Genomic DNA, 13,524 nt, shown 5'->3' on the forward strand with positions numbered 1-13,524 from the left:
AAATTGGAGGTCTACAGACTTATGGACAGCCAGGAAGATTCAGAAACTTCTAGTATGAGAATGCACAAAAACTGAGCAAATCAACTGGTCCAAAGTCCTCTTCCTAAAGAAGGAAACTAAAACCCAGTGAGAACAAGGTGTTTGGCATTACATGTCAAACCTACAGCCCTCCTCCTCTCAGTGACAATCCACTGAAGACCACAAAATCAGGAAAAGTCAGACTTACACATTCTGGGAGGATCTGAACAACAGAAGGCTTAGAAGGCCTAAATGAGTTAGTATGCGTGTGTTCTGAAACTGGCTGGATTATTTTAAATTTTGTTTTAACTTTCAAGAACAGAGGGAAAAGTTAGATAAGCAATACTAAGTCACTTTGTATAAAGGGAAGGTGAAAAGAGTGATCATTATAAAACGATTACTTCCCAACTCTGTAGATGTAGAGGGCTCTCCTAGATCACTGGCTTCTTCTATATAATGCAAACTTTATGAGCATGACTCCCTGACTAAGCCATATGTATAAGTCAGGCTACAAAGAGGAGTTGTCTAAAACATAAGGTTGTGATTAAAAATTTTTTCATATGTTATAGGAGATGTGAATTGCCAGATCCAGCTCTAAGAGGGCATCGGCAGGATTCCGTAGGAGAGAATCAATGGAAATTTTACCAAAATTTTGGGGACTAGGGATAAAAATACCAAGGTCTGGCCACTGAGGCCCCACGGCAATGTAAACAGATATGAAAAAGTCAGAATGCAAGCTAACGAAGTATGGTTTTCTTCCTTTATTGGAAAAAGGTGGCTGGCAGAACACAAACCCTAAGACAGAAATCAAATCTAAATAACTGTAAAATTCCTTTGTAAATAAAATGGGCCTAAATTCTGGCCAAGAGTCACTGAGGCTTCCTACTAACTATCTCTAAGAGCCCAGAGAAGAGGATTCCTTTCTCCTCCACTTTAGAAGGCAGAGCATGAAAAGAGGGAAAGAACTGCTTAAACTTCACTGATTTTCAGTACATTTTCCCAGAGAGAATGCCTTTCAGGAGCAAGTTTCAATGAAAAAGAAAACTCTGGGGCAAATTCTCCACTGTGTCACAAGTTTCTGACAGTTACAATTCAAAGAACTGGAAAGAAAAAAATAACTATGGTCCCAGAAGAAAAACTTCCAGGTGATTTACGGCTAACACATTTTTTTTTCATTCCAGTTGGGAGAAGATGTTCTGGAACCATTCTAGAGTGGGCTGAAAAACTGATGGTACCATAATGAGCCAGCACAGCTCCTCTACATTTCACAAATTTGGACAATATTAAGAAGTACTGCATGGGAAAGGGTTGAATAATCAAACAGCATGAGTGGGTCAAATAAAATTTGAAAAATTATTGGTGAGCATGACTAGGTCAGGAGTTACAATCTCTAGTACCCACTCAGGCCAGGTAAGGACTGTAAATGGAGTCAAAACAGAGAACTCCCAGTCTATCTGAAGATTACAAAGACCACTTGTTATGAGGACCAGTACTGACAGATTTTCTCAAAAAAAAAAAAAAAATCTAAAACTCTGAATTCTTAAGCATCATCCCTCAAATTTTCAACACTGCCAACTTGAAAAATGTTCTCAATATCGTGCAGAAACATTATGCTCTATAGCTTCTAAATTTTTTAAATGCTAACTTACATTATGACTCTGGGGAGTTATTCCCTTGTAAGACTGTATTCTTCAAAGATGCCAACGTCATAAGAGCACAGAAGGGCTGTGAAAGACCACTAATACAGGATCTAATCCTAGATGGGACCCTGCAGTGGAGGTGGGAAATGTTATAAAAGACATTCCTGGGTCAAGTAACAAAATGGGGATATGGATTAGACAAAACTATGTTAGCAATGTTAAATCTATTTGTAGTAAAAACTATCCTGTGCTTAAGAAACAGAGTATCCTTATTCTTAGGAAATCCACACTTCCGTATTTAGGGGTAAAAGGCCATGATGTGTGTCAATCTTAGTCTTAAGTGGTTCAGAAAAAATATTATATGCATGCATACATAAATATTTACAAAGAAAGCACTCACAACAACAAAAACAAATGAGGCAAAAGTGGTAACCAATGGTAAATCTGGGCAAAATACACAGGCAGTCTTTGTACTACTGCTTTATTCTTACATTTTTAAATTTTGAATTTTTAAAAAGTTTAAAAAAATAGCTTTTTAAAAACTTCAAAATCTGTGGTACAGCGCGCAGCGTTTCAGAAAAACCTTTCCTTGTGCTAATACTTCAAAATCTCTGCCCCCTTTGAGTCTCTCAATTCTGAAATCCACATGCCCACACACTAGGTCCTGTTATGCTTGCTCACATCACACAGGCCGCCGTTAGTGCTGAGGCTTTGCAGCGGGAGTGCCGGCACCTACTGCACCTCCTCCTCCTAATTATAATTAAACGGACTCAGGAAAAGAGCTCCCTATAAGCCCCAGTACTCACCTGCTGCCCAGAGGATAGCAGGAAGCGAGGCCAGCCCAGGGCCCAAATAAACAGGAAGAGAACTCCCCCAGCTCTGGCTAAGTTCCTAGGGAAGAGGCCAGGGAAAGGAAGGGCACTTACAGAAGATACAACCCCCTGCAAGGAACGAAGAGGTTCTACTCAGGGAAAGAAGGCCTCTAAAAACGGTCAACTTTAGAGACATCTAGGATTGACAGAAGGAAAGTGAGCACAGGGGCCAGTGCGCTTCTGCACACCCAGACGCCATTGAAGTAGAAACTGGAGGTTTTCAAGCACAGCACCATTTAGATCCCAGTCAGGAGACCAGAAGAACATAGCCAGATGGTAAAGGAAAGAACACATGCACAGACTTCCCGAAAGCCCCCAAAAGGCCATCAGATCAGAATAATTTCCCACGCAGGCCAAGGAATGGGGTAGAAAAAAGCCTTCTAAGATGCCAAGAAGTGCAGGCTTGCCTACAGTTTTTCCTCCAACTCTAAAAAATATTTCAAACACAAATGAAAAGTGTATGTGCTCTGGAGAGGACATACTAAATACTCAACTTTTCCTAACACCGTTCCCAATAACCCTGTTAGGTTGGAAGAATGAGTATTACTCTATTTTGAAGATGAGTACATGGGTTTAAAAAATTCAAGCTCCTTTGCCTTAGGCCAAATACTTACTAAATTAGTAATTACTAATTAGTAATTACTAATTACTAATTCTAAAATTACTATTTGAGAACAGAAAATACATATAACTGGGGCTCTATTTTAATAGGTACCATGGACAATCGTTTACCATGAGAAACCCCTGAATTTGTCTGCCAAGTTTTCAATAGCTACATTTTCAAATGAAGCTCCTCAAGAGGTGGGCTATAGAATTTAGACTGTCAAAAAGATCCAGACACTCTCCAAAAGTAATTTTTTTAATTCCAAAAAAACCCAAAACAGAAACAAATTTTTTTCACCTTAATTAAGTAGAATTTGTGAATTTTTAAAATAATGAATATATAGTCTACGTTCTAAAGGAATGTCATGTTAAGCCCAAGAATTAAAATTTTCTGGTTTGCAGACTGCAGTATTAAAATTATACAGTAATAACACTTTGAAATTTAATACTAAATTGGGTGTCAGTCCAACAAATATAATGTTGCCACACCCACACAAAGAACAAATTACAAGAAAAAAAGAGCAAATCTAAATTTGTTCCTTGCTCAACCAGAATAGAACTGGTGCACATTTTTAAGAAAAACACAATTGTGCTAATCAGGCTAACCAAATGGAACAAGCTGGGGTTTGCCCTAAGAAGTAGTCCAAGCACATGGGAACACATGCAACCCTGAGCTTTGAGGGCTGCGGCATCAGTGGGTCGTGACGGACTGCAACCCAAGACAGCAAGAGAAGCAGCAGACTCCGGGACCCGGGACGGACGACCACACAGAGAAGGGAGCCCCAGAGAAGCTGACATGTTCAAAACCCCTGGGGGAAGTAACTGTCCCATGAAAGACTTACTGTTTCTTCAGCTGCCTCTGGCCTCTTCTTTTTGGGCTCCCACTCTCAGACCCGCTACTTGCCTTCAGTGTGTGAGAGGGGAAAAATGATTACAGACTTTAATTCACAGTTCATAGGGACAACACGATCCCCTGCTTCCACAATCTACTCAATAATAACATTATCCAATGTGAGCTTTCAGACAAAAGAAACCTGTGTTTGATCGTGCTCACTCTTCTTTTCCTTTGAAAATTAATTTGTCTGTAATGACAGAGTTACCTCTAACACCGGGAAACCCTCCCTCAGCTTGACTTCTACAAGGGCTCAGTCCAATAAAATTCTCTGTGATGATGGAAATGTTCTGTATCTGCAGGGAACAATCTAGTGGCCAGCAGCCACATGTGACTACTGAGCCTCTGAAACATGGCTAGTGCGGCTAAGGAACAGAATCTTTCATTTTATTTTACTTTAATTAAAAACTTTAAAAGCTACATGTTAGTGGCAACCAAACGTGATACTGCAGATCTAGAATATCATATGAAATGCCACAACATTTAGTGTGTCATTAAAGGTGGTGACTGCTGATTTGTCCCATTTTAGACTCATTACAGAGCATGTTCAATCATGAGCCAACAGTGCCCTGCTGACAGCACTAGACCAAGGAAGGTTTATAGTCAGAAACATTTAAATGTCTCTTTTCCCCCAAAATTAGGGAAACTATTTCTATTGCTCTCTTGTGCCCTATAGAGAATGTGTTAATGGACGTATAAAAGAGGAAAGAACGGACACAACTACGTGACCGGTTGTAACAAACATGGCTCAGCAACCTTGTCCTAGACACTGTGGAAAAAGAAAACTCGGGCAAACCAGCTCAGAGGTCATTCAAAATAAAACACCATAAAGGCAATGTGGATGTTACAGTCAATTAGATTTTTAAAATATGCTTACCAAAACCCACCTCCAACTCACTAACCTCTGACTATTAACTTTCATCAGAAGAATGCTACATACTTAAGAATAGCAAAGTCCTTCTCTCTCTCTCTCAAAAATAAGCATTAAAAAAAAAAATTTTTTTAAAGGGGGGAGGGGGAGTGCCTGGGTGGCTCAGCTGGTTAAGCAAAGTCCTCTTAAGAATACAGAAATGGGGGGCGCCTGGGTGGCTCAGTCGGTTGAGCGGCCGACTTCGGCTCAGGTCATGATCTCTCGGTCTGTGAGTTCGAGCCCCGCGTCGGGCTCTGTGCTGACAGCTCGGAGCCTGGACCCTGTTTCGGATTCTGTGTCTCCCTCTCTCTGACCCTTCCCCGTTCATGCTCTGTTGCTCTCTCTCAAAAATAAATAAACGTTAAAAAATTAAAAAAAAAAAAAAAAAAAGAATACAGAAAGGGGACATCTCACTGAGGCACAAAAGAGCACCTCTTCAGAATGTGGTCTATACACCTACTACAGAGGTAAGAATTGACAAAAATACCACATGAACTGAGAAAGGTGAGAAAAGTCTATTCTATAGAAACAATAGAACCCAGTAATTACCAATTTTAAAAAACAAGCTACTCAATCTCTCACAATTAGATCAGACTAAATGTGTGTGAATTATTTTATACTGCACACTAAAAACAGAAAGCAAATTTGAATTAGTTAAAATGCAGTATTTAAGCAAATTTTCCTTCCTTTCTCAGAAATAAATCTGAAACAACTTCCACTATTACATTTGTTTACCAAGCAATGACTCATTTTACAAAATGTAGATTTAGAAACTAGGTATTTTAAAAGGTAAACTTCTTATGATAATCAATTTCACTTGAAACTTGGAAACCTTAAAAAAATAAAATAAAAACAAAAATTTGAAGCCAATCTGTACAATACTCTACTAAGACATTCATTATGACACAATCTTCCTGGTAAGTTTCTTCCTTTAAAAGCCACCTGTGGTTTTCCTTGCCATATTAAGGTGAGAAAGCTCACATTAGAGTCACTTAACTCCAAGGCAACAAGTTCAGTCATGTCAATGGTAGCATATACCAGAGTCAAAAAGGATGAGGTAAGATAAGGAGTTTAAATGTATCCCCTTAAAACATGTCTTTTTCTTACCTCCTCCTTAATATTAAATCGTGATGGTTCTTGTCTGCTTCGGTTTGACCGCCTAACCCCATAAACATCAGGATATTCTTCCCACATCTGTAAAATTAATAGACCATGAGTGAATCCTTTTTGATTTACTATTTTCATTACTGGAACATGTATTTCAATTTAAGAAAATTCAAGTAACTAAATGTCTAAAGGGTGTTTTGTGTCAGTTTTGTTTACGAGACAATAAAGTACCATCTTTATTATTCTGAAACACACTGAAGCTTAACAATGCCTCTTCTTTACTGAATGGCTCTTAAACTACATGGCACACTACATACTCGTCATGAAAATATAAACTTACAATTGAATAATATGGCAAGGCTCCTGCTAAAGACAAAATCTTTACTGATGATTTTAAGTCCCTAATGCTTTCCAGTATCAGCGATGTCCACACACTGACCCATCTGGGAAATCAGAAACCAAGCAGGGCTCCAACCATCTATTTGTACATTTCCTCTACTGCCTCGGAATGTGTAACGTGCCAGATGTACGCAAATTAGGCATTTCCAACACTTAGCTAGATGCTCTCAGATGAGAACCACTGTCTCATCTGTACACTGATCCCTGTCTCTGGACCCTGTACTCTCCAGCAGTAATTACCCTTAACCTTTAGGACTTGATTTTTAGTTACAATCCTCGCTGGTAATAGAAATATATAAATGAAGTTGAAAGGAGAGATTAGTTGAAGAGAAATTTTTTTTCTCAATATATCAACAACATCTTATTTAAAAGATGCAAATCAACAAATCTATAGAAAAAATGTAAAAGACCCTTCCAACCTCTAACGATAACAGTCTAATCCCCCAATCTCACTCTCTTTCCCAAAGATAACTCACAGCAAGCATACCATGTGTTTTTCTAATGAAATCAGTCACATAGCGGCAAAATGAATTTGGATGGATTGTGGAACACTGAGATGAAGATGTTTAATAGGAGTTAAACATGTAGAAAAGATGCCTGACAGCCAAGATTAGAAATGTGGGCTTGTTGTCAAAACACAGGTGACAACAAATGTCATGAAAATATTTAGAAAGTGAGGCCACAGGAGAAGCCACTGGCTGAGACTCGTGAAGTATGTAGAAAGTGGACCCCAAAAAAGACAAAACTGATGAAAGACAATTCAAAAAGACAGAATGTCACTAAGGCAAGGGAGGATATTATCAACAGTGCCTTAAAAAACAAAGTGCCAAGTAGGCTGAATAAAACCAAAGCCTCCAAAGAAAACAAGCAAGATGTTCCAGGAAAAGGCACTTTAGAACAAGAATCCAACATAATCATGAAACCCAGTGTTCCCAGTTTATAAAGGTGACAAATCCGTAATGGCCTTAGAATAATCTCAGAGTCGGGAGGACAAAAGGTCCAACCTGGAGGAGTTAGGAATAACCAACTGGCAGGAAATCTGGGTGACAGAGGCAGCAGGATACTGAACAAATCTGGCAGAGAAAGGAAGGAGACAAAAAAGTTTACTCTAGCCCTGCTGACCCTGACCAACCCCAACTCTTACCCCTTTCTGGACTTCTGCTAAAGGTACAAAATTACTCAACACAGGTATTTAAGGAGCTTTTATTAACTGGGGTAGCTAAATCATTTAAGTGTCACTGTACCAGTTAGTTTTATCATTTTAAAATATTAGGCATTCAGGCTCAACTGCTGAGACTATATTACAGGATATACTGTAATGCACACACACTAAAATCATCCTGAGCTCATCTTTGTCCTTTTGAAGGCTATGATATCTAATTCAAGTCTTCAATTAAAAAAAAAAAAAAACTGCGCCATATACAGAAAACAAAGAACCTTCCTCAGAAGTTCTCATTTTAGAATAGCATCATTAAAGTCACAATCTGATCAGGACGCCTGGGTGGCCTGGTCAGCTTAGGTCATGAGCTCATGGTTTGGAGGTGAGTCCTGCCATCAGGGTCTGCACTGAGAGTACAGAGCCTGCTTGGGATTCTCTCTCTCTCTCCCTCTCCTGCTTGTTCTCTCTCTCAAAACTAAATAAGTAAACTGAAAAAAAAAGTCACGATCCAATCATTCTACCTAGTTAGTACATCCATCCACCTGTTAACCTTATTAACTTTTTGGAATTTATTGCCTTAACTTTGAAAGTGTATTTTAGGAGCACCTGGGTGACTTAGGTAAGTGTCCAACTCTTTATTTTGACTCAGCTCATGATCTCAAGATCCTGAAATGCAACCCAGCATCAGGCTCTGCGCAGAACACAGAACCTGCTCAAGACCTTCCCCCCCTCCCTCTACCCACTACCCAACTTGCACATGCACACACACTCTCCCTCAAAAAGTCTTAAATTAAAATGTATTTTAATATTTCTGTCTGAAACTTTACTTGTATTTTGAAATTCAGTCTTAGTAATAATTTCTCCTTTCTTAATTCCCTTTTATCTACTTATATAAGGTTAAAAAAAATTATATATATATATACACATACACACGGTCTTATAGTTAACAGCTGAGAATCCCGGTCAACTAGATTTCAGTGAAGTTTTAAACACTATGTAAGTCACAGTTTCCATGGTTTTCCTTTTATCTTTTCAAGTAAAGAATTCCTCACTGCACAGAAGAAAGTTATATTCAGACGTTTTCTATCCATTATACTTTCTTCAAAAGTGTGTTGTGGTGTTCTGAAAAGAATACCCAGTCTAGATGTTGAGGAAACCAGGCTCAGACATTATCCTCTGAAGATTGCCAAGCAAAGCCTTCTGCTACAAGCCTGGAGAGTAAGTTTCTGAGTTTAGTGATACTCAGAGCAAAATCTCTCAGTGGTAATCTACATGCAGGGTGTTTTTGCATTTCCACTTGTCAAAGGTTCACTGACACTGAGCAGGTAGACAAGGTACAATACTTGAGTGTCTAAGTCACTGGTGATGACTGAATTAGCAAGGACAGCTTTCATTTTCTTATCCCTAACGGCTTCAGATGCTTCATCTGTTGAAGCATCTATCAAAGCTATTCTGTAGAGGGGCGCCTGGGTGGCGCAGTCGGTTAAACGTCCGACTTCAGCCAGGTCACGATCTCGCGGTCCATGAGTTCGAGCCCCGCGTCAGGCTCTGGGCTGATGGCTCAGAGCCTGGAGCCTGTTTCCGATTCTGTGTCTCCCTCTCTCTCTGCCCCTCCCCCGTTCATGCTCTGTCTCTCTCTGTCCCAAAAATAAATAAAAAACGTTGAAAAAAAAATTAAAAAAAAAAAAAAAAAAGCTATTCTGTAGAACCTGCAGGTAATTTAAAAAGTTATTCATACTACTACAAAAATCTGAGTGCTCAGACGAAGATTTCTGTCTTAAGAGTAATAAAAACTGATTTAGCATAAAACTTTCATTAGGACATCTTTTAAGTTTCTAAAAGAATATTCCTTTGCATTTTCAGTGATTCACACCTAACTGTCTCAAAATGGAATTTTAAAAGATAAGCTGTGCTCTTGTGACTAATTAGGCCAAGTCATTAATTTTTCCCCAAAAGGAACGCATCCCAGTTTGTGCATCGAGAAGACACTATGCACTTCAATTTTTGCCTTTTTGCATTCTTTGCTACAAGACTCCTCCGTTAAGCAAACAAAATCTATATTGCCTAGATGCAAGTAACTTTTTTTCCTATGAGAAGTATTTTCCTTCCATCCTTCAGAGAAGAAAAATTGCCCTTATTCTTGAACTGTTATTACCCATAACTAAGCTCCACAACTACATTCCATAATCTGTCAGTAATTCACTCTGTAGTGTTCGGTACTATTACCTTTTTTAAATGTTAAAAACCGAAACTATAAAAATTTGTCTTTTTGCCTTGTAATTTGATGGTTCGTGTAATTATTTCCCTTATGGCCCTGTGTCTACTATATTCAAAGAGTAGAACAGAAAGCAATCTTTATATCCACAGACAGTATATTATTACAAAAGGTGGTGGTAGTTTTCATTATCCGAATATACTAATGAGTTTTCCATGTGAAATAAAGTTCTGCTTGCTGGTCCTAGCCAGCAGCACATTTTCACTGTATAGCAAAGCAGATACCTTCTTCACATCAGCTATCCGTTCCTTCTTAGAGGCTGGCTTCTCTTTGGCTTCTGGAAGGACTGGCTGGGATTTGGAACCCGCCGACTCACTTTCAGATTCCGACTGGCTCTCTGAAGATTCAGAACTGCTATTTGACTCACTGCCATGTCCACTTCCTGGATCGCTGCCCTGCTCACTCTCCGACTGGCTGCCTGAGTCTGAACCCGAAGCCTCTTCAGATGCTGAGTGGCTTAATTAAAAAAAAAAAAAAAAAAAAAAAAGTACAAGATATAAGAACTGCCACATAAATCTGTTTTTTAAAAATTCCACATAAATCTTTTTTAAAAAGTGGTAAAATGACAGCAGAGAGTAATTCTAGTAATACAAAATCAAAATCTTCAAATTCACTTTTACATTCTTATATTGCCAATAATGTCATTATCGTTCCAAACATTCCTAGCAGCGACCATTTCCTGAGTGCTTAGATGATGCCATATACCACTTAATTTATATAGATTAGCTCTTTTACTAAACTCAAAAGGGGCATGTTATTTTCTCCTTCACTCAGATGAGGAAAAACTGAAAAATGAAACCTTAATGACAGGTAAGGAAAAACTAAAACCCAGAAATAATTAAGCAAGTATCCCAAGATGACACAAGCAGAATTTGAAACCAGGTCAATCTGTCAGGATCCACTAAGTCTTATTTGTTCAGTATCAGTGTTTCCGTCCTCAAGACAAATATTCCCCACGCTCAAAGAAAAAATCAACACAGAACAAAACAAAACCAAAGCGAAGTTCCCCAAAGAGTAAGAATGCAATCTGGATGCAATTAATTATCTAATCACTGGTATCAACAATAGGTGCAAATTTGGGGAGTTGTATTGAAAACACACCCACTAACCCCAACCAGAGGTCCTGCCTGGGAATCTCCAGCAGTGAGTTCCAGAGCTGATAGCAGAAAAAAAATAAACAAAAAGAGCACTCTGAGTCTGATGTGAAAGCATAAACCAATAAAGACTGCTATGGGCTACCACACATGCCACCCCTTCCTCATTCCAAACACCCCTCAGGAGGGAGGGACCTAAGTAGGCAGATGACAGCAGAAGCTACAAAACACAAACACCAGAGGCTGTGGGAAGACTGAGTATCAATCCTGGAAGCCGAGTAGGCTACATACCCTGCCCATTTTCGAACAGTAAAAAAGCAATTCAGGGGCACACTGGTAGCAGTGAAGCCACTTTAAAGGGAAAGCCCTACAATGAGAAAGAATGAAATCTGGCCATTTGCAGCAACGTGGATGGAACTGGAGGGTATTACGCTAAGTGAAATAAGTCAGGTAGAGAAAGTCAGGTATCATATGTTTTCACTCATATGTAGATCTTGAGAAACTTAACAGAAGACCATGGGGGAAGGGAAGGGAAAAAATAGTTACAGAGAGGGAGGGAGGCAAACCATAAGAGACTCTTAAATGCAGAGAAAAAACTGAGGGTTGATGGGGGGTGGGGAAGAGGGAAAAATGGGTGATGGGCATTGAGGAGGGCACCTGATGGGATGAGCCCTGGGTGTTGTATACAAGCGATGAACCATGGAAATCTACCCCCAAAACCAAGAGCACACTGTAAACACTGCATGTTATCCAATTTGACAATAAATTATATTTTAAAAAATAAAAATAAATAAATAAAGGAAAAGCCCTCAACTGGATGGACTCCAGAAAAAGATGGCCAGTTCAACTCTTCTGCTTAGAGCTAAAGCATAGGAGGGGAGGCTAGCAGCAACCCAGAAGCGAGAGTAACCGTAACTTAACCCAAAGGGCCTTGAGTTCAGCAACCAGGACATAAAGGGCACGTGGCATGAAGCCCAAAAGGTTAAAGAAGGGAGGCTTCGTACTTACACCCACTATATCTTCCCAACTAGAAATTAGGGCCTATCAATTGACAAACGTGTCCACACAATGACCAGGGCAGTACACTGGGAACTGGGACTGACCCTCCAAAATCCCACATGATCCACAGTAAGTGCATTACAGCAAAGGCACCTTTGAGTTAAGATGAGGATGCAGTCAGTTGGGGGGCCGGGGGGGAGGTGTCCTAGCCTGGGGAGGGGAAAAGAAGGGAAAAACCATGTATTAATTACCTAATCATCTAATAGGTGCCTGGCCTTACTCTAAGTACTTTATATGTATTATTTTGCTTATTTCCCAGAACACCCTACTGGGAATTTTTATCCCCACGTGAGGGATGAGAAAACTGAGATGGGCAAGGATCCCAACCCCCAAGTCTGGCTCTAATGTCCATATTCTATTTGACCACAAGGGTTCAAAACCTTAAGAGACTCAAAAAGTAAACCTTTTCCATGTTATACAATGTCCAAAACTAGTTAGGCATCCCTGTTAACAGGTGATTCACACTTCTAAGGCCTCATTATACTAACTCCTTAGCCCTCTGAACAGTAAAGGCGGACTGATCCAGCTGACTAAAGCATCTGAAGTCACTTATCCTCCACCTGTGACCAAGCATAAGGCAGTCCACCAAGCAAAGAAAACAAAGAGGAAGGCTGGACAGTATAGTTAAAAAGTGCAGGCTGCAGCATCCACAGCTCGGGTCTCAGTCCTCGAGCCTATCTCAGCCTATGCCACTTTTTAACCTGTGCCATCCTCTGTAAGGTCATGAGGCAGCTATGACAAATGGCACCTATGACAGCAGCACTCTATAAATGTCGGGGCCTTATCCAAACATTAGACTTTTCAGAATTTCACAATTTCACATTTCCCTTCTAACACAAAGTTCTTCCCAGCTAGTGCTCATTATTAGTGAGTCAGAACCATACAATCCATGGCAGTAGCTGGAAACGTTATTACTTGTGCCTCCACCATCTGCTCACAGTTTTAAAGGTCCAGAGGCAGCTCCAGAATTTCCTTACAAGGAGTTTATAAAGAAATCACTTTTCACTTAGAAGAGGAATTAGGAACATACCTGGAGGTTGCACTTACACAGCCAAAGCCCCGAGTGCTTAGAGAGGCCTGGAGGGTGAGGAGTCCGCTGGCCACCTCCCCTCACCCACCCTGGGCCTGATGCTGGTACCATCACGTCTCAGCATGCCGGATGAAACCTGGCCTCCACCTGTCAAGTTCTCAGGACTCAATGCTTAACCATTCCTCCCCCTCCCCCTCACCTCCACTGCCCCAGCCTTACTGAACCACTGAGTACAGAATGAGTCCTAGGATCGCTCACCTCCAATCTCTGCTTGTGACAAACACCACTCCAATTCTTAAAGCCTCAGCTATTACCTTCTCTAGGAAAACATCCTTTGTGCCCTCACCATTCCTAAACTCAGCACCTTTTAAGTTTTCCATGATACTCTGCTACAGCAACTGTGCCAGAGCAGTTACTCCCATGGGCCACTCAAAGAGGCAGCCTCATTTCAGTCTGCGCGTCAACC

The 13,524-nt window shown here is 40.1% G+C and overlaps 1 protein-coding gene across 5 annotated transcripts in view; it reads right to left on the reverse strand.

Annotated features, from left to right (window-relative positions):
- The window catches only part of CHD2 (chromodomain helicase DNA binding protein 2), a 122,989-nt gene that overhangs the window by 89,844 nt on the left and 19,621 nt on the right, over positions 1–13,524 (reverse strand). For all 5 annotated transcript variants that reach the window (XM_086711475.1, XM_086711474.1, XM_086711476.1 and 2 more), the window contains 3 exons: positions 10,100–10,331; positions 6,043–6,129; positions 3,976–4,037 (listed from right to left, as the gene is read on the reverse strand). In XM_086711475.1, the coding sequence (XP_086567601.1) occupies positions 3,976–4,037; positions 6,043–6,129; positions 10,100–10,331 (381 nt within the window). The remainder of the gene's footprint in view (positions 1–3,975; positions 4,038–6,042; positions 6,130–10,099; positions 10,332–13,524) is intronic.

This window comes from Puma concolor, chromosome B3 (genome assembly GCF_028749965.1).
Source record: "Puma concolor isolate L17-30 chromosome B3, mPumCon1.1.hap2, whole genome shotgun sequence".
In the NCBI taxonomy this organism is placed as follows: domain Eukaryota; kingdom Metazoa; phylum Chordata; class Mammalia; order Carnivora; family Felidae; genus Puma; species Puma concolor.